Here is a 25294-nt window from a genome sequence, read left to right as displayed (position 1 = left end):
ATTACATCAGATGGAGGTGGGTTTAGACATGTCCGGGTCGTAGCCTCTTAGATCCCATTTACTGATGCCGCAAAAAGCCTTCCAACACTCAGTGACTGGCAGGGCACGAGGGCACCTAGTCTTAGAAATTTCTCCCAAAGGGTGAATGTTGTGAAGCAAACACCTCGAGGTGAGCCTTGCGAGCCAAACACCCCTACTTCTCCCAAGGAGAGTTTTGAGAGGCAAACAGCCAAAGGAGGGGAGCTAGACCTACACTGTCAATACTCGCTAGCTTAGAGTGGTTTGATTTTACTTCCTTGCACATCAAGTCACATTCGATTCTAAGGGGTACACGCACACGGATAGTGATGGGTTACTATGGGCTAGTCGCTATTTGGTTTCAATACACCTAGGTGTGGGCTAGGTCTAGGTTTGAATGGGTTTGGGTGGGCTAGACTAGACAAGATTGGTAGGCTCGTGTAGGTCCCAGTGGGTTCAAGTGATTCACGTGGGTTGGCCATGGTGGGCTCAAGTGGCCTCATGTGGGTTAGGCAAGTGAGCTCGAGTGGGTTGAGTGAGTTAGCCAAGGTGGGCTCAAGTGGGTCTAGATGGGTCCAGGTGGGTTGACCTAGATGAACTTGGTGGGTTCGAGTGGGTCTAGGTGGGTCCAAGTGGGTTGGACTAGGTAAGTCCAAGTTGGTTTAGTTGGGTTAAGGCTAGTGAGTTTGGATGAGTAGGTCAAGTGGGTTTGCATGGGTTGAGTCAAGTAGGTTTGAATGGGTTAAGCTAAGTGGGTTTGTGTGGGTTAAGCTAAGTGGGGTATGTGTGGGGTTTGTATGGGTTAGGCTAGGTGATTTCAATTAAGGTAAGCTTGGGTGGGGTGGGGTTTGGTTAAGGTTAGGCTTAGGGTTAGGAGGAGGCTTGGGTTAGGTTAGGGTTTAGAGGATAGTCGGTCTAGGGTTAAGGTTTTGGCTACCATGGTTAAGTATAAGGACTTAACCGAAATAGGTTAGGCTTAGGGTAAGGTAACTAGGGTGTGGTCAAGGGTTCGTTAGGGTTTAGGGGAAGGGTAATCCATCTTTTTTCAAAAGTTTCTCTCTCCTCTCTCAAGGAAATAGAGTTTCTCAATTTAAACATACAATTTTTATTTTTAATTTTTTAATGGGTGATGGGGGTAGGCTTATATAGAGCCCCCACCAAAACATGGGTGGATGCTCAAGGTTTAGAGGGATTGGGTGTAAAAAGAAAACGGTAAAACCTACAAAGAAATTTGGGTAAAGGAAAAAAAGAAAAAAGAAAAAAGAAAAGGACATCAATGATTCAAAATGATAACTAGGTCCCTAAAGATAGGCTCTTCTCAACCACATAGTATGGGTCTTGTTTTTAGAGCTTCTGGCATTAGAACGGGCGAACTATCACCGAAAAAAAGAAGATCGCACCACCATGAATATTTTGACATACTTCTCGCACAAAGTGGCAAAGATTCGAGGGGGTTGTGTCTATGTCAAGTTTTTGGTACTTCTATGGAACTCTTCACGAACTTGCTAAATTGATTATTATATAATGCCGGGTTTATTGGGTGTTTGCCTACTAGAAAAGTGAAGGGAATACTGCCCCTATCCTTTTACACTTAAAAGTGTGCAGAAATCCTTCTAATCAGCTAAGATATGGGTCCAACAAGATATCGTGACTTTTCTTATTTCAACTCAAAATCTTCAAGTCACGATCAAAATGCACCAACTTTGGGTTCGAGATGATAGTCGGATATCGAGTTATGGCTGGAGAAGTAAGAAACGGTCGTAAAAACTGTGTTTTGCATAAGCATGAAAACTTGCTAACTGTTAGAATTTGTGGGAGCATAGAATGGAGAGAGAACACAACATTTACGTGGTTCAGGCCGAAATCTTACGTCCACGGATCCAAAATCCCAACTGCTACATCTTCATTATATTGGATAAAAGCTTACATTAATAAGTACCTCTATATATAGAGGACAATCACACAATTAGAAAAGATAATTATGGTATGATAACTTAATGACCAAGTAACTTAGTCTCTATCTTCTAGATACCTAACCTTATCAAGGGATATATACATATACATCCATAATGATGTATATCAATATGAACCCGAGATATCTATATCTTAACAGTCCCCCTCAAACTCAAGATGCTTTGATACAAAACAACTGGATTTTGAATAATACTAAGTTGCCAAAAAAACGAGTAGTGATCAAATCCATGATAAATTTCACAGGTTACCATGGTCTTCCAAGAAACAACCTTTCTTGGGCTTTCTACTTTCTTATAGAGATTTTCTCTCTTTAGGATCTTGGGTCTTCCAAGAAATAACTTTTCTTGGGCTCTCTATTTTCTTCTAGGTCTTCCAAGAAACAACTTTTCTTGGGCTCTCTACTTTCTCATAGAGACTTTCTCTCTTTAGGATCTTGGGTCTTCCAAGAAATAACCTTTCTTGAGCTCTCTACTTTCCTCTAGAGACTTTCTCTCTCTAGGGTCTTCTTCTCCGAAGATCTTCTCTCTCAGATGCTTCCTTTATTTCTAGAGATTTTTTCTCTCTAAAAGAAAATGATCATTACACAAGATCTTCTTCTCTAAAGATCTTCTCTCTCAGAGGCTTCTTTTCTTTCTGGAAACTTTCCCTCTCTAAAAGAAAAGGATCATCACACAGGATGGAGTAACAGAAAACTCCATCGTCAAACGAGATCAAGTAACGGAAAACTTGATCATCAACCAGAATAGAGAAATTCGATCATCTTCATCTCCTCCTCTGGAGATGGAACTCTTGATCATCAACCAGGATCAAGAAATTCGATCATCTTCATTTTCTCCTCTGGAAACGAAACTCTTGATCATCAACCATAACTTCGGAACTCTTGATCATCAACCATAACTTCAGAACTCTTGATCATCAACCATAACTTCCCTTTGTATAGTAGTTGGACTAATCCAGAATTTGGATTTTTCTTGTCCACATAGCGATGGTTGCATTAGAGATGTTGACTTCATCTCTACTTATCTCATCTCTATACTTTCCCCCTCAAGTTGGGTGTGGATGCGAAGAAACACCCAACTTGCAAAATACAATTTTTTTTCCCTTTTGAGTACAATCATATCAAAAAAAATGCCAATGAAATTGGGCTTCTAGACAATAGCCCACATCTTAAAAAAATACCACCTTTTTTTTTTTTTTTCGATCGCTACTCATTTCATGACATAAAGAATAAATCTCTCTCTTCATAGTTTCAATAATTCGATCATCTTAGGTCTCTCTCTCTACATAGTTTCGATCCTCTTATTCGAACCCTTGCATCATACGCGAGCGGCGCTCTGACTATTCGGTGCCTCACGACAAAATTGGTGCCTCATGATCCAATAAGAGTTTCCTTCTCAAATCCTTTTGCAAGACCTATATCAAGAGAAATTGTGTTCTCCAAATTGCAAAAAACTTTTGCACCATACAAGAGAAAACGTGGCCTCAAAAATGTAAAAACCTTTTGTACCATTCAAGATAAACCATGTGCATCAATTTGCAAAACCTCCATGGGCCAAAAACAAAACTCACGGCAAACGCAAAAAGCTCACGAAACATGCACCATGGCCTTACACCGTGACCTTGATGTAACCGGATTTGTTACCTGTTGTATTTTAAGTTTTGAAAGGTCTTTCAAAAAATTGAATGTAACGATGGCCACTGAACCCTTAGCTTCAACTCATTGACGAATCCACATGACTTGGATTATGATATAGAGAGATGAAGCAACCCCCGTCGAGCAATGAATCGCTACTGATAGATCAACCTGGCTCTGATATCATGTTAGAATTTATGGGAGCATAGAATGGAGAGAGAACACAACATTTACGTAGTTCAGGACAAAGCCTTACGTCCACGGATCCAAAGCCCCAACCGGCTACATCTTCATTATATTGGATAAAAGCTTACATTAATAAGTACCTCTATATATAGAGGATAATCACACAATTAGAGAAGATAATTATGGTATGATAACTTGATGACCAAGTAACTTGGTCTCTATCTTCTAGAGACCTAACCTTATCAAGAGATAAATACATATACATCCATAATGATGTATATCAATATGAACCCGAAATATCTATATCCTAACACAAACTTCTTTTTAAGATCTCTTGCGAATTGGCTGTTCATCACATGCAAGGCCTATACCAAATGAAAGTGCTTAGCAAGGAAAATAACATATTCGAAATTTGTTCCAATCCACCTCGCTGATCTAAAGTTATAGCAACATCAACTTTACTCAATTTTGGGCACGGTTGCAGAAATTTTCCATTTTTGGCAATGTTCTTGACTTCAATCTTGGACTAGTATAATATATGCCCATTTTCTAAAAGTCGGACCTATAGGTGTCCGATTGAGATGAAATTCGGAAGTTCGGAGTTTGGGACCTCATGAGTCTATCCGTGATGGTCCCAAAGCCATTTGAGATAAGATTCCAGGGGTTCTTGATCATTTTACATCCTCCATAACCATAGACATATGGAGTAGGGTTCTCTTGTGTTGACTTTCCCATTTCTTTGAGCTCGGACATCGGATTGTATTGGAACTTGGAAATATCCTTTAGGACGATAGTATCTACCGCTATGATCTTTTTTGCATCAATTCGGGGTCATCCAAATGCTTTTTAAGACACAAGCCTTATTGCGCGCTCTAAGATTGTTCGGTGCCGAAAAGGCATGGGGCTGGCTTTTATTGTGTGAGCCCTTGGCCTTATGGAAAAGTGGAGCTTCACTGTTTTTGAGCCTAGATAAGTATCGAATGGGGCCTGTACATTGGTAACCAAAAGCCATGGTTGCAACCATGACCTCTATTATTCTCACGGGGGGTGTGGTGTGTGTGCAAACACAAAGCATTTGAATGAGATACAAAACATTGTCATCTAACTCACAATCATGAAAATATCCCTAGATAACTCTGGTGATCTCCCTAATCAACTCATCAATAGAGGAAAAAGTGACAATGACTAAAGTTATAAGTAGTTTATTGAATGAGGAGACGAGAAGACACTCCTTCGATACATCCACCTTGCACGGTCATCACAAATTGATGAAGTTCCAGGTTTGGGATAGAAGTAGTCGATCAAATGATAAAGCTACATCGAAGTCAAGAAAAGGAGTCATATGTTATCATTGTGCAATCAAAAGAAAGAGTGTTAGAAGCTCAAAAGTGAGCAGAAAATGGACAATACTAAGATTGGCAGCAAGAAAACTACTGCAATACCCATCGAAGAATATGGAAGCGTGATTAAAACTGTGGTGATGAGTACATTAATATTGCATTGGCTTCATATAACTACAATTGGGTTGTAAATACCAAAGCATCATTTTATGTTACCCCATATAGATATTATTATACTTCTTATATAGTAGAAGATATTGATTTTGTGAATATGCGAAGCAATAGTTCTTCAAAGATTGTGGGAAAAAGAGATGTACACATCAAGACTAATATTGAGATGAAGCTAGTATTGAGGGGTGCTAGACGTTCTAGATCTTGATCTAAACTATTGTAGTAAGAACATGACCGGTGACCCAACCGGTGAAGGCCCTAAGTGGGTTGTGGGTTGGACCAGCAGACCCAGACCGGTTCATATGTCAGACTGGTGTAAGAAATTACATAATTAATAAAAATAATAAAATAATGAAAAAAATAGGACCATAGAGAAAATAGGAAAAATAGTAAAATAAAAAATAAAAATTATTAAAAATTCAAATATACATTCTCAAATGAGTTCCCAAATTTGGACTTAAATTTCTTCAATATAAGATTTTTTCAATAGAGAGAAAATATGCAATATAGTAATGCAGACCATATCCTCACAGCTTTTCCTTTCAAAAACTAAAATGGCTTGAGTTACCTTTAACAAGCATAATTTTACATTAGTTGCTCGAAGGTACTACTTATATATATATATATATATATATATATATATATATATAATTTAAAATGACCTTTATTTCTAAGACAATAATGTTTTTGAAAATTTGAATAAATTTATTTTACCATTTTATAACTTTCTACAAGAAACTTCTTAAATAAAAATAACTTTTAAATTTAAAAATTTATGTTTTAAGTAAAATTTTCATGTAGTTATTTCAACCCAAAATAACGGTAATGCATTTCTTATGTTTAAGCCTAACAGTAGCCATATATGCTTAGGTTGCATCCAAATGGTACCCAAACAACAACATTCCATTCTAATTTATTACTCTCATAATTTGATTCCTAGACAATGTATTTCCATGTATACAAATGCCAACGTAAAGCTCATTTTCATATCATGTATGAGATTTTGAACAATACTAACATTAATCGTTGATGGCGTTGGAAGACTTTATTTCGTACTAGATTAATGAGATTTAATTAATCCATGGACATCTAGGATTGGTTGTGCATGGATCTAGCCCCATGGGCCTTGCTAGATAGAACAATGACTTCTACATTTAACCAAATCGAGATCGCATTTGTATGGTAACGGGCTGCCGTGCTTAGGGGGTGCACGAATCCATGTGTAATGGAATTGGTTCTTCATACAAGTGGAGTTCTATGATGGGGGTGCGGATCACTACTGTCCGAAACGCGATCCTACAATGAATGGAGCTCGATCCTAGTCAAATAGGACCTCGGTATTTTTTAGATGGGGGCGAGACTTAACATTAATGGGATCTTGTTCTTGATGTCTATGGGAGCGCGATCCTAATAGATATGGGAATGCGATCCCATTTTACATGGAACACAGTCCCCTTAAATATGGATCTTGATCCCAATGTATCGGGATCTTGCTCCCTATTCAAATAGGATCTCGGTCCATAACTACATGGAACGTGTTCCCATTAAATAGGGATCTCGATCCCAATGTATCGGGATCTCGCTCCCTGTTCAAACGGAATCGCAATCCGTAACTTCTACCCTCACTAGAACTCATTCCTCAAGCTCCGGAGCTTTGAGCAACCATCGATCCGATGCTCCCGCTCCTGAAATAGGAGCCGCTTCTACTCCCGGTAACTATGGGCTAGACCATATTCATTATGTACGCTCATTCCTTTGAGAGATAAAAGGGAGGCTCATGTCTTTGGAGATACCATTTGTCCCTTACCCTCTCGGCCTTCAATATGCCGTTGGAGTGTGTTGACGCTTCCCTCGACATGATATAATCGGGATGTCAAAGAGAGCTTACCAACTTAGCTCAGTAGGATTAGGATTTGGACCTGTGTGTGTATATATATATATATATAACTATTTTAAGTGAAATTTGTTTGCCATTGTTTTGTGTGCATTGCTTTGCTCTACTTTTATATTTGGGGTTACTTTAATTGCACACGAAAGTAGGGACAGCATTACTAAAAAACCTTCTTTAAAATTTCTCAAACTATGGAGTTGCGCAGCCTATGTAAGACTTCCTGAATTGATTGAAGCATATAGATCCTTGAAACTAAGTTCAATTACAAAAATAAAATCTGGAAATGCTAAAGTTTTTGAGAGTTTAATCCATAAAGGTGAACCTAAAAATATTAGTAATCCACCAATAAGTGATGTAAAAAAAAAAAAAAAAAAACTACTCATACTAAACCCATGAGAATATAGGAAGAAATTATAAAACTAAGAAGTAAAAGAGCAAACATAGATCCCTTATATATAATATTGGTGCATATTTTTGCATTCAGAAGCAAACCAAGAGAAGGTATAAGGTGTAATATCAATAGCCATTAAATGTAGCGAAAGTTCCTATTTCATTAGGTGAAGCCTTAAGTTCATATGATGTAACTCTTTAGAGAGATGCTATTAATAATGAAATGCACTTTATACATGCTAATAAAACATGGAAATTAATTAACATTCACCTGGTTTCAAAACTCTAGGTTGTCAATAAATATTTAAAATAAAGTGAAATGCTTATGGGTCTACTAATAAGTATAGGGATTGTATACAATGAGCAATGAGACCATTTACCATTGGTACAAGAGGCTGAAAATTGTTTAGAACTTTCTAATGAAATCTGATAGCTTGGGTGTGTCACAAAGTTTGAGAAATTTTTTTGAACTTTAAGTTTGGTCGATGGAATAAATGCACAATCTAATTTTACACCTAGTGGTCAAGATTAATTATGACTACCTTGTAACAAGGGTAAATGGTCTCGTTGTATACTTTTCCATAAGTGTAAGGCTATATCAGTAGTCGAAGGGTTTAAAGTAAAAGAGAGCACCTAAACAATGACATACGGAATTTGATAATGTATTGATATAAATAGATTTAAGAAAAACAAGGTTGATAAATGCGTGTATAGTAAAATAATTAGTTCTTTATATAGCCTTATATATCTATGTGCAGATGGCATATTAATATTTGGCCCTAGCTTGAAAATAGTAGAGTAAATTCACGTCTAGCTTTAGTATGATGGATTTAGGAGATGCTGATGTAATACTAGGTATTAAGATTGTAAGGAAATAAATGTACTAGTGATAACACAATCCTCATACCTAGTTACGACGTGGTTTCCAATCCTACTGACACCACCCACTAATACATTAAAAAATGCTAATTCCTTGATCTATATGAAAAAATGGGCAGGGGCCCGTCTTCTCCACTGAATTACCCAAAAAAAACATAATCCCCCGACATTGAGAAAATGCTCAACAAGTTTGAGCACAGTGATTGTAAGCAAGTCTCTATGCTAATAGATCCACATGTAAAGTTAAAGAACAATGAAAGCATAAATTTAGTATGAAAGAATAATTTATATTTGATTTGCAAAAGGCCTGACATTACATATGCAGTAGGGAAACTTAGTAGATGAACTAGTTGCCTTGTTGAGAGCATCGAGAAGCAACGCCTCAACTATTAATATGTTTAAAAGGAACTTATCAATTATGCCATATGGGTTATCCAAGGTACTAGAAGGATATATTGATGTTAATTGGAATATAGAAATCTAATATTCACTATCAATGTTTGTATGAAGATTTATATTAGAAGTTGGAGATATATCATGGGGGTCGACCAAATGAATGTGTATTTCACACTCAACTATGGAGTCATAATTTATAGCTTTAGATTCTACTTGTGAAAAAGCAAAATAGCTAAAGAATCTATTTTATGACCTCCTGATATGGTCAAAACCAATCTTGGCAATTGGAATTCATTGTGATAATAATACAACAATTGCAAGAGCATGTAGTGATGTATATAACAGAAAATTGAGATGTATTATGCACAAATATAACTCTAAAAAAATGTTAATTAGATATGGAGTAGTGGGTCTAGAATATGTGAGATAAAAAAAGAATTTGGCTAATCCTTTGATAAAGCGCCTAAAAAGGGAAAAAATCAATAAGATGTAAAAAAGAATGAGACTAGAGTTTAAAAAGTAATTTTCATTAGTGGCAAAAAGTATCATCATTATCGGTAACCTAACCTAGTTTTCTGTAAGTTGAATGTGGTAATAACAAGCTGATTATGTGATTAGTTGGTTACTAGTCATAAATTTCATATCATAAGCAGCCATTTCAAATGAATCCATAAGGTGGAGAAGACTAGTAATAACTTGTATGAAAAGGAGGATGACTTAAAACAGTGGAAATGGCATTGCTTCCTAGAGCCGTCTCTATAGCACTTATGAAATTGGGATACAAGTATGAGGCCCAAAAAATGTTGGTAGTCAAAAGGTCACAGAAATATACATTGTTTGTATGACATGCTATATTTTGTTGTATAAGCTTCTTGGTTCAAAGCTATACATTATCATGGAATTTGATGGATTTTTTTTTTACAGTCACTAAGTGAAGGTTCAAATAGAAAGATATATTCATCGTATATAAATAATATATGGTTGCCAAAAAAATTTCTCATTTTAGTTTGAAGCATTGGAGGAAACCCTCGTATGTTGGTTTTCTATATACCCTGTAGTATTTCAAAATAAAATGATTTAATACTTCAGTTTTTTTTCTTAAATTTTACTTTACAGAGAGAAGTGTGGCTTGCAGTTCCACATTAAAGATTAGAGAAAGAAAGTATCATATTTACAAAAAACTTCATATCTTTATGTTCATGGAACACAAGGGAAAGTGTGGAGGATTGTGCACAGCACGCCATGCGTGCAACGCCTGCTCGAGCGCGTGCATGTGCAAGGGCACAAGGGAAGCGTGAAGAGGACTTGTACTTTGCATGCTCGCACAGGCGCCGTTAATCCATGCAGGGGTGCAAGATGGGCTCTCAACTTGGTATCTTTTTGGGTAGTCGCAATGTAGACTCGTTTCTCCCGAATCACAATGGATAGCGTACATTTGGTGGAGAGCGGTTATTCTTAGCCATTGGATGTTGAGACTGCTAGAATAGTGACCGTTCGGTTTTGGGCGGTTAGTGACTATGAGGCAGTTATAATAGTCACACTACCTAGTGAACAATCACAATGTGAGGGGTCCCATTTTCCCATTTTTAAATAACTTTTTTTAACCTATTTTCTCTCTCTTGCTACTTTCTCTCTAAAAATTAAAGGTTACTCTAGTCCTTTACTATCTCGCTATGCTAGCACATTGATTAGACCTCATTATTACATGGAAACCTTCTGTTTTCTGGTATCTCGAGGACTGCTTTGCTCAACATATCTTTTCACCATAGATTCTAATAAGGATGTGGTTTCTAGAAGGCCAAGTCCTTGCACAAAAAAAAAAGAGGTAAAGCTTCACCTCAAAATGTCTGTTGGAAAACAGTTTGGGCATAGGAAATCCCTACGATGGTCTAAACTCTACATCTACAATAAAATTGTAGCTTAAAAAATGGTACAGATCTTGAGGGTATATGAACATTTGAAAATAGACGGTCTAGATGATGTGTTACAATATACACTATTTTTAAGACTTCAAAACCTATTTTTTTCACAACCATAAGGGTCTAGATTGAGATGATTCATTTGAAGGTTTTTCGATACCAAATTGTAACTTTCTAATGCCAAAATTACAAATAAAAGGTAGATCTGGTACGGTCTGGAAATAATAATGCCCTTCCAAATTAGGGTTTGCTAGGCATGTTCTTTTGTTGGTCTGCTACACACTTGTCAAATATCCACTTTGAAAATACTTGAGTGCGGCTTATCTTCAAAAGTGTATGGCCGCCCTACAATTGGATCAATGGTGCAAGCTCTTTTGACAACATATGCATGTTACTTATTTAGCCAGTCATTTATTTTGCACTCATGTTTAGTCCAGATCCAAGAAACTGTAGAATGTTTAGAGGTTTACGTGTGGTTGTTGGTTTATATAGCCTTACTCCTGCGTGAAGGCAAAGAATCAAAAGTCCCTAGGAGTAAAGTACGAGATCATTCACCTTTTGCGCAATGGTAGCACAATTGTTTTTAGCTATTAGATGTAAAATAAGGAGATTAAGAAATTTTTTTTTATGAATATTAGCTCTTTAGTAGCTCATCTCCTAATTTCAGATCTTATAGATAATGTGTGATTAAGTATATATTTTTGGGTTGTATACACTGAGGGGTTGTTATATTTTTAGCACAAGAAATTAGATTTTAAATCTGGATTTTAGAAATGAATTGTGAAGTTTGAGAAATTTTTTATTAAACATTATAGACATTTATTCAAGAGAATTTAGATGTGGCTCCAACAAAGAATAAAATAAGAGAATGTAGACTTAGTAGGTGGGTTAGCCATGTGCAGTGTAGACCCCGTACATCACTTGTTAGGAGGTGCGAGTTGGTTTAAATAGAAGGCTAAAAAAAAGTAAAGAGTGGGCCAGAAAGACATATTGGAAGCAGCGAAAAAAGATATATGGACCAGCTGACTAAGATTCATGTAGCTGATTCCAAATAGTTAAAAAAAACTCTGATAACAATGATGATGATGATTATGTATAATTAATAACACACTTTAGGTGTTTGATTTGACACTCGAAAGACACTTGTGTTAAAAATAAATGGTCTTATCTAATACTCTATCTATAGTTTTATAAAAAATAAATGGTCTCATCTTATAATTTAACTATATTATTAACAAAGAACCCACGACTTTAATTTCTCACCAGATAACCGATGTTTTGTTGCTTTAATCTGTTCAGTCTGTTTTTATTTTAAATTTCCCATTAAATAGCTCGTTACCCTCCCCTCATTAAAGGGCTAGACACCTATGCAGTTTCTTTTTTCAAGGCTTGGGCATCTCCACCTGAAGAGTGTGGAAGGTTCATGTGAAGCACAAGACAATGAAAAGAAGTCTCTCAAATGGGTTTATGACTCATGGCCCTAGGCGCCTCGACATGTGGCTTGTCCATCTATCGCCATGTGGACTTGACGAATTTGAAAGTGCCATGTGTCAAGATTTTTTAAATTTGCCAAACTTTTGACCTATACTAATTGGATGAGCCAATTCTTTGATGCCACGTTGTATTTATGGGATGTGCTTTTGTGAGCTTTTCTACAGTAGGTTAAAAATCAAAATAAATCCTCTTGGAATTGGATTCTAAAGTAAAAGCCCAAAAGTGAGGAAGATCCAAAATGGGAAGTATAATTTTGTACACTAGGGGAATAAAGCAACAAGGGCTTTGGCCGTTTGCAATAAACTAATGGAGAAGGCCTACCCAAAAAGAATAATCTAATGGGGGTATATCGTTATGAATTCTTCTTTATGTAAGGGTCCTCGTAAGGTGAATGGCACTTCTTCCTAGGCTCTAATCAACCTAGAGAAAAGTCCCCTGACTCGTTTTCTTAAATTTATCAAAACTACTTATGATAAGCTCCATTTTTTATGGAAAACTGTTTCACGAGTCAGCGGGCATAAGAGCAGGCTTACTTACAAGCTTCCATATGGATGTTACCAAAGTGTATTGTCCATAAATTAGATATGGAAGGTGCATAAAAAAAAACTAAAGAATTATATTTTAAATTTTGAATGTTTTTTTTGCTTCTCACATTTATAATCATCATGGCCTAGATGATGAATCTACAAAACAAAATTAGAAAAAACATCATCTAAAATAAATTTTAGTGGGGACCACATATGTATGTGCATATGAGCTTCTGACTCATAGAAACCCATCTAATTTTTATTTTTTAATTTTGAAAGTTTATTTTTCTTTTCATATTTATAATCATCATCGCCTAGATGATGAATCTACAAAAAAAATGTTAGAAAAAATCATTTCAAATAAATTTTAGTATGGGACCACATATGTACATATGAGTCAGCCGACTCATAGAAACCCCATCCATTTTTTATTTCGAGGTGTAGGTCAATGCATTATGACAAAATGGTGGATGATAAAATATTTATTTTGAGGTAGTCAATGTAATATGACAAAATGCTGGATGATAAAATATATGGATAGGATGTAAAAGAGTTCTCAAGTGTGTAGTTTAATAGACTTCCTTTTGCTTTGTCGATAAAATCACGTAGGGACACTATTTCTGCCTCTTTACTACTGTCTGGGAATATTTTTTTGCTAAAAATTACAATGTGCACCCCCGGTCGCTTTTGCTTTATTTTCTTTTCTTTTCTTTTCTTTTTTTTTTTAATATAACTGTCCATCTATCAATGACAATACTAAACAAGAAAAAAATCACACATATTTTTTTTAAAAATTACACAGTACATATACCTAGCTATGTAATTTTGTTAGTCCAAAATTTTTAGGAATCATATATCAATTATTGGATGATTATTTTTAAAATAAAAATTTTAAATATGAGTTTTGTGAAACTTTAATCCAGCTCTTCAAAAATTGGACTGTCTCTATTCAATTGAGGCATTATTTTTCTATATATAGAGATTTTATTTTAGAAGCTATTTTTGCTGAGATTATTCTATTGATTGTGGAGATTATATCCCCAAATTTGAAATCTCAAAAGTATCCCTAGTATGTATTTTGCATGATGGAGTAAATAGATAGTGAAGTAAATAATTATTCTTTCTCTTTTTTTATTCTTGTGGCTTGTCTCCCTCTTATCCGGTGTTGATATTACCAGACAGATGAGCAATTACATGAAAAACAGGCCGCTGATGGGGGTTGCTTGTTCGAACTTTGGCAAAATATTCCCATGCTAATAAAGGGGTGAAATGGTGTCTCTACGTAATTTTCCGTTTTTCTTTTAATGAAATTACGCACCATCGTACCTCTAGGTAAGAAAATAATACCTTCCTCTCTCTTGTAAAAACCAAACATATCCAGCTCTCACCAAGTGGGGTTTAAAGGATTTATTCTCTAAAACATAATTCCTCTCATTCATAGGTGGGGACGTAGGATCGATTCCCGCCGAAAAGTCTCTCTCTCTCTCTCTCTCTCTCTCAACGTTCTCTCTAATGGCCAGAGCTTATCTCACAGAGATAAACAATGGCATGGGATTCCAAGCTCGGGACTTTACAAATGGGTCCATGGAGAACCTTAATATCCAGCATCAATACCCACGAAACAATGAAAGTGAAGGAAAATTCATGGCCATGCCTTTCAACTATAATGCATGAGAAGAAGATACTACCTATTTATCCATGTAACCTTAAAAAACATGAGAAGAAGATACTACCCATTTTCCATGTAACCCTAAATTCCATGTAACCCTAAAAAACATGAGAAGAAGATACTACCCATTTTTTCATGTAACCCTAAAAAATAAGAGAAAGTACATACGTAGACTATTTATCTTTGATACAAGGTGGTCACAATTAATCTTGACCATCAGATGGTTGTAAGTAATTGTGACCTCTCTGTACCAAAGGTAAATGATCTCATTGTATACAATCCCAAAAATGAATGAAGCAATTTACTGGACATAAAAAAGGGAAATATGAAATGGGCTAATTTTGGATAAAAATTATGCAGAAAATCAATCAACATGTGTATTTTCATCTTTTTCAAAATTGCCCCTCAGTGGCATCCTCAGATTGCTTTTTACTTTTATTTTTTGTAATATTTTCATTAATATGGCACTGCCCTAGTGCAAGGGGTTGTGCCTAGTCAAGAAGGTAGTCCGAGGTTAGCATCCTAGGACCGTTTTATTTCTTAACAAATAAATGAGCTAATGCAGTTTGAGAATGAACCTCAAACCGTCCTAAAGAGCACTAGAGTAGGCAATCCGAGAATGGGTAGCTCAAACTGTCTCTAAATGTTTAAGAAAGTCAGCCTTTGCGGTCCGAGAATGCCAACCTCGGACAACTTTGAAGAGAACCATAGAAGGCAGTCTGATGATACTAACATCAGACCGACTGGGCATTGCCCCAAACATTAAGGTACATCCTTACTATCGAAAAAACTAAAAAAAAAGTGGGGCAATTTTGGAAAAAATAGAAAATCTCTAGTTGACTGACCTTTTTGTAATTTTAACCCAAAAATTGACTCATTTCATATTTTAGTAGTTTTTATTATCCGTGCATAATTCACTCAAATAAATAAAGGAATGTCTACAAAAGAGATCATATCATGTATCTTTTGTATATGGAGGTCATGATCATTTTTATCTTTTAAAATTCAAAATGGGTAGTTGTAAGAGTATTTTTGACCAGATACAAAATTCAAAAAATAATTGTCAAATTTTGTAACTTATCCCAAACCATCCAATTTGAATCTAATGAGTAGAATAGATTATAACCTCTCTCTACAACTGATAAATTAGCTTCCACCATCCCAATAAATAAAGCATATTCTCGGTCTTCGAAAAGGAGAAGACGACGCAGGGAGGGACCAACCTGAAGCGCGCCTTTAAAAGATGATGGACCCGAGGATATTCCTTCCCCTCTTCCTTCCTCCTATAAAAACCTGTGATCCCTCCTGTCTTAGTATCTCATAGAGAGAGAAAAAAAGAGAGAGATTTTATATTCTTTGATCTGTTGAGAGAATTTGCTTTGAGAGTAATCTAGAGAGAGAAACTCCTAGTCATTTTAGTTAGCAAAATCTCGTTATTTGTGTGTGAGAGAGAGAGAGCAATTGAGTACAATATTCTAGAGAGAGAGAGAGAGAGAGGGAGAGGCATTCACTGCAACATTCTAAAACACCCTTGTATTCAAGCACTGGTGCTGCAAACCGTTGCTTGAGCACTTAAGCGCCAGGCATGGCCCCTAGCTTGATCAAGGGCACGCCTGACGCCCTAGCGGCCTTCCCTGACAACAAACATGCCGTAACCCTACACGGCGGAGAGTTCTCGGTCTCCGGCCACACCTTCCTCACTGAAGTCCCTCCCAACGTCGTCCTCACTCCCTACCATTCTCTCTGCTCAGAGAAGGGCATCGAGAAAGCCGGAGTGTTCGTGGGCTTCGATGCGGAGGAGCCGAAGAGCTGGCACGCGGCTCCCATTGGGAAGCTGAGGGGCATAAGGTTCATGAGCATCTTTCGATTCAAGGTGTGGTGGACCACACACTGGATCGGAGACAAAGGGAAGGACATGGAGCACGAGACACAGCTCGTGATCCTCGACCGCTCCCATCCATCTTGCTCGGCATGTTCATGCTCGTCTCGGCCATACGTCCTCCTCCTACCCCTCATCGAAAAGGAATTCAGGGCCGCGCTCCAACCGGGGGAGGATGACAATGTGGACCTCTGTGTCGAGAGCGGGTCAAGACAGGTTAAAGCCTCCTGTTTTAGGAGCTCCTTATTCATACAGGCAGGAGACGACCCATTCGACCTCGTCCGGGATGCCATGAAGGCCGTGAGGTTACACCTCGGGACCTTCCGACTCCTGGAGGAGAAGACTCCTCCAGGAATCATCGACAAATTCGGGTGGTGCACCTGGGACGCATTCTATCTGAACGTGCACCCAGAGGGAGTCTGGGAAGGCGTCGAGGGCCTGGTCGAAGGGGGCTGCCCTCCGGGCCTCGTCCTCATCGACGATGGCTGGCAGTCCATTTGCCACGACGACGACCCCATCACCGACCAGGAGGGGATGAACAGGACTGCCGCAGGGGAGCAGATGCCGTGCAGGCTCATAAAATTCCAGGAGAACTACAAATTCAGGGATTATGAGAGCAAGAAGAACCCTGACGATGTGGGGATGGGGGCCTTCATTAAGGACTTGAAGGGCGAGTTCAAGAGCGTTGAGCATGTTTATGTGTGGCATGCTCTGTGTGGGTATTGGGGTGGGATCAGGCCTGAGGTGCCTGGGTTGCCCGGGTCCAGGATCATCGCACCCAAGCTCACACCAGGGCTCGAGATGACCATGGAGGACCTTGCCGTGGACAAGATAGTGAACAACGGTGTGGGGCTGGTGCCCCCTCAGAGGGCCCACGAGCTCTACGAGGGCCTGCACTCCCATTTGGCCTCCGTTGGCATTGATGGTGTCAAGGTGGACGTCATTCACGTAAGTGTCTCTCTCTAACAACGAGTCAAGGCCCAGCGTTGGGAAAAAAACAAATGAAAATAAAAAGAGCGATTTATGTATGAATCCTATAATTTTAGTTAAAATATGAAATGCTGAATGCGGAAATTCTAAAGAAAGTCGATTAGCTGATTTTTTTTTTTTCTTACAAAATTGTCTTTCAAGCAACTTGAATTTTGCTTTTTAAGCTTGAGGCACTGTTCTACTGATAAAAACAACTAAAAAATATTTAAAAAATCAAAATTCAGGTTAACTTAAGAGCAATTTTAGAAAAAAATTTAAAAAATAAGTTGACCGACCTTTTTTGTAATTTTAATATATAAATATTTTATATTTTATTTAAAATTTTAAAGTCCATACGTAAATCACTCAAAAAATAATCTAAAAAGGAAAATAAAAAAGATAAAAAGAGTCGCATGAAGTCGAGCGCAAAGCACTGGCCATCAAGCCGGCGAAGTCCTATTTTTTTTTAGTTACAGGCCACGTAACCCGTTACCAAAGTCCTACTTGTTTTAAGGCCACTCCGCCCGACTCATTGTTAGTCCTGAATTTCTCTCTCTATACGTGTCGCTGTAAACGGTATCCACGTTATGTCTTTCTATCTGTTCAAAGTTGAAGGTATAAGCATAAAGTTTTACTTTAGGCTTGACCCGTCACCCTTCTAGTGACATGATGTGTAGTGCTCGCGCTGCACGTGAGTTGGTTTTTTTGTCTTTTTGGAACCTTACTTCATGAAAAATGCCTTTATGACCTTGTTTAGATTCTAAAAATCTCAAGACTCGTATGAGGTGTCAACGGTCAATGAACAGCAGCTATTGGCCTGGCCCTTTTTCAAAGACAGTCTAGTCCGTATAGGACCTCAAATCTTCATCTAAGAAGGCATAGGAAATCTTGACCGCTCTAAAATCAATTTCCATCCGACTGATAAATTTTAAAATTAAAAAAAGAGTATAGATCTTGCAGATTTGTTAGTACTTCTTTTTAAGAAGAAATAAATGATCTACCTAATTTATTGGAATATACACTATTTTTAGAACTTAAAGTCCTAATTTTTTTTTGCAACCATAATGTTCGAGCTGATCAATTTAAAGCTTTTTCAACACTTGAATTATAATTTTTATGGGTTATGATGATTAATTTAAAGCTTTTTCAACACTTGAATTATAATTTTTATGAGTTATGAGGTGAGACTTCACTTATTTTGATAGGGCTCCAGCCCTATCATACTATTTTCACTATTGATCGCTTGAACTGTGAGAAAAGAGGATAAGGGAAATTTTAAAAAAATCTTTGTTATTCTCATTCTCTAGTAAAATCCACAAAGAGTTCGGAAGATATTTATCGTATAAGCTAGTTATATTTGATATGGCCATAGTCTTTATGTCGTAGATGAAGGGCTTAAGTGTGCTGCATAGATTGAGAAACATTTTTTCAGACTTTGAGCCTGGTTAAAAGCACACATTGATATGCTTAATGGTATTTGTGACCTCGTTACAAGAAACCACGACTTGGACATGGTACTCGGCCTTGGGCATGCCCAAGTAACTCGGATCGGGTCTCGGATTGGATCGGGTAGGTACCGGCTAGGCCAAAAAGTGTTAAAAAAATTAAAAAATCCAAAAAGCTATGCAAAATATATTTGAAGTAAAATTAAAGAGAACACATCTAAATGAGGCTAAAAAATAGTGAAAAAGTAGATTTTGAAAAATCAATTTACGGCCAAGGTACTTTATAAATAATTCAGAAAAGAAGGAAAAATGTAAAAATGAATACTAATGGCCTAAACACTTTCAAATCTTTGTCAAAATGATAGAAAACACAAAAAACATTACAAATATATTTAAAAAAAAAAAAAAATTGAATGTTTTTTAAGACCCGGGGCTTGACTACCAAAACTGGGCTTGACCTGCACAATGGTGGGGGGGGGGGGGGGCGGTTGCATGTTACCCAGGTGGGTCCAAGTTGACCCCCCGGATTTTGCAAACAATGCCTCGTACTAAAGGTAACTTACCTTATGGTATACTTCCGGGGATAAATTTTATGGGTAAGGATCTTCAATGCAAAAAAAAAAAAATTAAAAAAGAAAAAAAAGGATCTTAGAGAGAGGAAAAAAAAAAAAAAAGACTAATATTTGTGAAATCTGTACTATTAATATTTTTCAGTCATACCCATTGTGAAAGCTGTACTATTAGTATTTTTGAATCATACCCATTGTCAAAATTACGTATTCATCGCTCATTCGATGCCGACACCCATTTATAATGGCCAAAATTCTCCTTATCCACCAGAATCCACTGCCACTACCATCGTTTTCTCACCCATGAATGGGGGGGTCTCTGTAAATTACCCAAAATTCAAAACAATAGCAAACACTTTTATTAAAGGTATTAAAGAGATAATCATCCTTGCTTGCATAAAAATGTCTTTAAAATTCGAATTTGTCATGTATCTCCAGTATTCTTTTATGACCATTGGTTAATGGGAAATTTTCAGCTACTGGAGATGTTATGTGAAGATTATGGGGGAAGAGTTGAACTTGGCAAGGCTTACTATAAAGCTATCAGTGATTCTGTTGAGAGGCACTTCAAGGGCAATGGAGTCATAGCAAGCATGGAACACTGCAACGATTTCATGTTCCTTGGCACCCAAACCATCTCCCTAGGCCGTGTTGGTGAGTTCCATGCATACATACATACATACATAGAGATCTATACAACATACTAATAGATATCACACAAGTGTAAATCTACACATAAAATGCTTAGATACATACAATATATTGGGTTAATAGTATACACACATGACTATATATTATGAATAAAAATAATAGTTTATTAGAGTGATTTACGTACGGATCTTAATTTTTTTTTATAAAATACGAAATGCTTCATTTATAGGTGGAAATTACAAAGAATATTGGTCAATCTGCTTCTTTTTTTTTTTTTTTTTTTTCAAAATTGCCCCTTGATCCTAGAAAATCCTCGGACCGAATTTTATTTTATTTTTAGTTTTTTCATTAGTAGGGTACTACCTTAAAGCTTGGAGCATTGCCATGCTAATGAAAAAACCTAAAAAAAATTACAATTTGGACCCAGGATTCCATTCTTAGACTGAGGGGCAATTTTGAAAAAAATAAAAAATGTGGGTTGACCGATCTTCTTTGTAAATAGAGCATTTCATATTTTAAAAAAAAATTTAGGGTCCATATGTAAATCACTATATTTATTAATTATAATTATCATCCGAGACTTATCCAAACTATTTGGGATTAGCTACACGAATCATGTTTCACCATTTCGCTCTATCAAGGGTCATATCATCGGTCATGAATGCTTAATCTATGTTATATGCTCATGCTAGGGTGTTCCCTATAAACATAGTTATGAATCAACCACTAAAATCGTGAAATCATCGCAGGAGACGATTTTTGGTGCACTGATCCATCAGGGGATCCAAATGGGACGTTCTGGCTCCAGGGCTGTCACATGGTGCACTGTGCTTACAATAGTCTGTGGATGGGGCAATTCATACATCCAGACTGGGACATGTTCCAGTCGACGCACCCCTGCGCCACCTTCCATGCTGCATCACGCGCCATCTCGGGTGGGCCGATCTATGTGAGTGACTCGGTTGGGAAGCATAACTTGGAGCTCATCAAGACCCTAGCATTGCCTGATGGCTCCATCCTTCGTTGTGACTACTTTGCGCTTCCAACTAGGGATTGCTTGTTCGAGGACCCTCTCCACAATGGACGCACCATGCTCAAGATATGGAACTTGAATAAGGTATACTCTCTCTCATGGTCAGTTTCTTATTTAAGTGGGTCATTAGGGTTCTAGTGATTTATGTATAGAACTTAAATTTGTTTCTAAAATATGAAATGCTCTATTTATGGGTAAAAATTACAAAGAAGGTCGGTCAACCACTTTTTTTCATTTTTCAAAATTATCCCTTGGTCCGAAGATTTGGATCGAAAAAGTTAGGGTTAGCCCACTAGCTCATATGAACATATGAGCCCAACAATCCAGATTGAATCTGGGCCGATCTGACGATCATGGATGTCCGAAAGTGTTTGAATATTTTGTTTTTTTTTACAAATCCAAATCAATTGAAATTTTAGGTGTGTGTTAATTAAAAATAGGTGAATCTTCGAAAAACTATTAAAAAAATATTTTACATAAAATAAATTGATCAAAATACCCCTGAAATGTTTTAGGGGGTATTTTGGTTATTTTTATTTTTACAAATAAATTTTTTTTATGTGCGCCTTGATGAGAAGAACACATTCCTAAAATTTCAAGTGATTTGGATTTATAAAAAATAAATTAAATACAAGCATTATCAGACATCGGTGATGGTTAGATTGGCCCAGATTCAATCTGGACCGTTGGGCTCATATATTCATGTGAGCTAGTGGTTTAACCCCAGTTTTTTCCTATATATATATATATATATATATATATATATATATATATACACACACTGCCCTACTAATAAAAAATAAAAAAACAAAATTGAAATTCAGGCCGAGGATTCTATCCTCAGGTCGAAGGATAATTTTGTAAAACATAAAAAAAAATAGGTTAACCGACCTTCTTTGTAATTTTTACCTATAAATGAAGTATTTTGTATTTTAGAAAAAACATTTAGGGTTTGTATGTAAATCACTCTTAGGATTTTACCTTGTTCAGTTTGGTATTTAAGAAGAATAAATTCCATGGTCTGAAAAGGAACCGAAATCCTGAACATATTTTTTCTACTTCTATGAATTGCTGAATATTGGTGATTAATCAGAATTTGGTTATTTGTTAATTTTCTTTAGCTTAAATTTGTAGCTCTAAAGTTTTGTTATGGAAATCTCGATATCCATATTTCCACAAAAATTTAAAGAAAGTCTATAATAACACTAACTTTCTTCCATTTTACCCTTTTTTTTTTTTTTTTAATTTCTTTTCCTTTTTAAATTTTAGTACACTGGAGTTTTAGGAGCATTCAATTGCCAAGGAGGCGGATGGTGCCGCGAATCCCGTCGCAACACGTGCGCATCCGAATTCTCGCACGCCGTGAAGTCGACCACCAACCCTCTAGAGGTCGAATGGAAAAAAGGCAAATATCCGATAAATATCGACGGCGTAGATCTGTTCGCGGTCTATCTCTACACTGCAAAGAAGCTCATTACTTTGAAACCTGATGAAAATACTGAACTTGCACTCGAGCCCTTCAATTTCGAGCTGTTCACAGTCTCCCCTGTGAAGCTCTTATTCAATGGGGGCTCCATGGTTAATTTTGCTCCAATTGGGCTTGTAAACATGCTTAACACTGGAGGAGCAATTTTGTCCATGATTTATGAAGAGACCCCCAAAATACAGGTGAAAATGAAGGTGAAGGGGCGTGGAGAGATGCGTGTGTATTCGTCTGTTGAGCCTGAAGCTTGTCTTTTGAATGGGAAAGAAGTTGGGTTCCTCTATGAAGAGGAGATGATCGTGGTTCAGGTGCCATGGCCAGAAGCTTTGGGTGGGATATCAGAGTTAGAATATATCTTTTGATTCTGTTACCTGGGTCTCATCTCAATAATACAATAAAAAGAATTCAGGAGTTTAGATGGGGCAAGACCCCTCTTTCTCTCTCTAATTCACAGAGGTGTTCTGTCTCCTTCCTCTCTAGAACTGGCAAGGTTTTCTCTCGCTTTCTCTCTCTCTCTAATTCCCAGAGGTGTTGTGTCTCCTCTCTCTCTCTCTAGAACTGGCAAGGTTCTCTTTCTCTCTCTTTTTCTTTCAATTGTGCATAAGTGCACACTGTTAAGGATCTTCGAAGGGCGTATACCGTAACGACTTTTGAGTGGTATCAATTGGACTACTCATGTGTTGGCCTTTTTCTAATTTGTGATTATTGTTATTAATGAAATATCTAAATTGAAGCTACCTTGAGGCTAGATGTTTGGATAGTTGATACCTTGTCGTATAATGTAGTAATCTTTTTGTTTGAGGTTATTTTAGTTAATTAATCAAGGATAGAGTAAAATTTCTTGATAGAAATTTTTAATAAAAAGAAAAATATTTGTTGACTATAGTAGATAATGACATTATATGAATGAGATAACATAAACCATATGAAGCATTAATTATTTTTTTAACCTCTGAAAAATATAATTAGTTTCAAGAGAAATATCTCTTCCTCATATGCTGTTGCTAAAAGAATTTTATATCACAGACAAGCGTAATGAGTGTCTAATGAATGTTGAGTACATTAGGAAAACACTCTAAGATATTCTAACTAAACTCAAAAAAAAAAAAAAAAAAAAAAAAAAAGAAGTCTGAAAAAATGAAAGAAAGTGAAAAGCTCCCTTCCCTTACCTCAAAGCCACCCCACACACTCTCTCTCTTTGATTTTTAACCATATCTCTGTGTGATCTTTTACCCTCGCTCTTTGGTGTCTCTCTCCGTCGTTTATCTCTCTTCCTTGGAGTTCGATGCACAAGTCCAATATTAAAAACATCAGACCAGCCTATACTTGAATTTTACGTATTGAACCTCGTCAATATCTCTAAAATCGAATTGTATTTAAAAAAATTGAAGCAGTTCAATATCTCTAATGCCAAGTGTCACTTTTTTCTTAACATGTGTTCAACATCCATATCCTGGTAAACATATCATGTAATTACCACGCTATGGTCAACCTCTATATCATATTAGTTCAACCATGTTAACTACGTGGTCAACCTATGTATCGTGGAAATCCGTGTTATACAAATTTAAAAAGAGAATGAAATGAGGGGTAGTTTAATGTTAGAGATATCTGTCTATGCAATTTTTTTCTTTTTTAATTTGAAACACAATTTGATTTTTGACATATCAAACTAGTTTACATGTAAAAAACAAAAGAAAAAAAAAAATAAATCAAAGTTCGTTTAGTCAGATGTTTCTAATGTTATCTTAGGCATCGAAATGCCTTAGGATTAGAAATATAAAAAATAAAAAAATAAAAAAATAAATTAATGCTTGCAATACCAAATAGGGGGCAAAAGTAGAATAGAAAACCATGAAAAAAAGCGAACTCAAAATATGCAAAAATATAGACCATGCGGAAATTCGTCATTTGTTTTGAGATCTATTTGTAAATTTACGAGAAAACATGCATGGTATTTGGAAAGCATCTAGCAGATAGCCATTGAGACGGTATATGTATTGTCACGACGGCACCTAAGATATTTTTACTCAACGTAATGAAAATTTTAATGTTGGGAAATTTTCATATGGACTCAGAGTAAGCTCGTTATCAAAGAATAGTTCGTATTTTGGGATATTTTTTGGCAATCTAAAATTTTTGAGTTTTTCATTTTGAGTTTAACTTTTAATTTGATAATCCAACCTTTGAACATCTCAAAACACATAAAATGAGCCATTCGAATGCCCAACTATTCAAAATGTTAAAAAAAGAAAAAAAGAATATTTGTTTTGTTCGAAAGTCCAAATTTCTCATAACACAAACTAGAATTGAGCATTTAGGCCATTTGAAAGGTTATTTAAACACACACACTTTAAACATACGCACGCACACACACACCCAAAAAACTAGGGAAAATTTTGTATAGAACTTTAATTTCTCATATTATTTCATGGTAGACCATCTTTCCGTTTTTCTTTCAAGCAGCATAAGGAAATCTCTAAGGATTTCACCGTACCCCCTCATATCTTATTTATCTATTTTATTGACTTTTGACCATAAGAATTCGCTTCAACAAATCTTTTTATATTTTATCCCAAAAACTTTTTTAACCATCTTTTTCCTTTTCTACCCATTAAAAAAGTTTTTGGATTGAAATAATATAAAAAGATTTGTTAGGGCTAATTTTTATGATAAAAAGTTAATAAAAGAGGGAGATAAGAGATGAGAGGTATGGTGAAATATTTAGGGCTTTTCTTATGCCGCTTGAAAGAAAAATGGAAAGATGGTCTACCATGA

The 25294-nt window shown here is 36.5% G+C and overlaps 1 protein-coding gene across 1 annotated transcript; it reads left to right on the top strand.

Moving 5' to 3' along the window:
• Nucleotides 1-15802: 15802 nt before the first annotated feature.
• LOC18430761 (Raffinose synthase family protein) lies at nt 15803-23253 on the top strand. Its single transcript, XM_006840904.4, has 4 exons — nt 15803-17314; nt 19826-20003; nt 20750-21117; nt 22303-23253. Exons 1-4 carry the CDS (start codon nt 16073-16075, stop codon nt 22876-22878), a joined length of 2364 nt encoding a protein of 787 aa, XP_006840967.1. The 5' UTR covers nt 15803-16072; the 3' UTR covers nt 22879-23253.
• Nucleotides 23254-25294: the final 2041 nt, after the last annotated feature.

The sequence above is a fragment of the Amborella trichopoda genome, chromosome 3 (assembly GCF_054954075.1).
Source record: "Amborella trichopoda isolate Santa Cruz 75 chromosome 3, AtrichopodaSantaCruz75HAP2 v2.0, whole genome shotgun sequence".
Lineage (NCBI taxonomy): Eukaryota > Viridiplantae > Streptophyta > Magnoliopsida > Amborellales > Amborellaceae > Amborella > Amborella trichopoda.
This window is presented reverse-complemented; position numbering and strand designations above follow the sequence as displayed.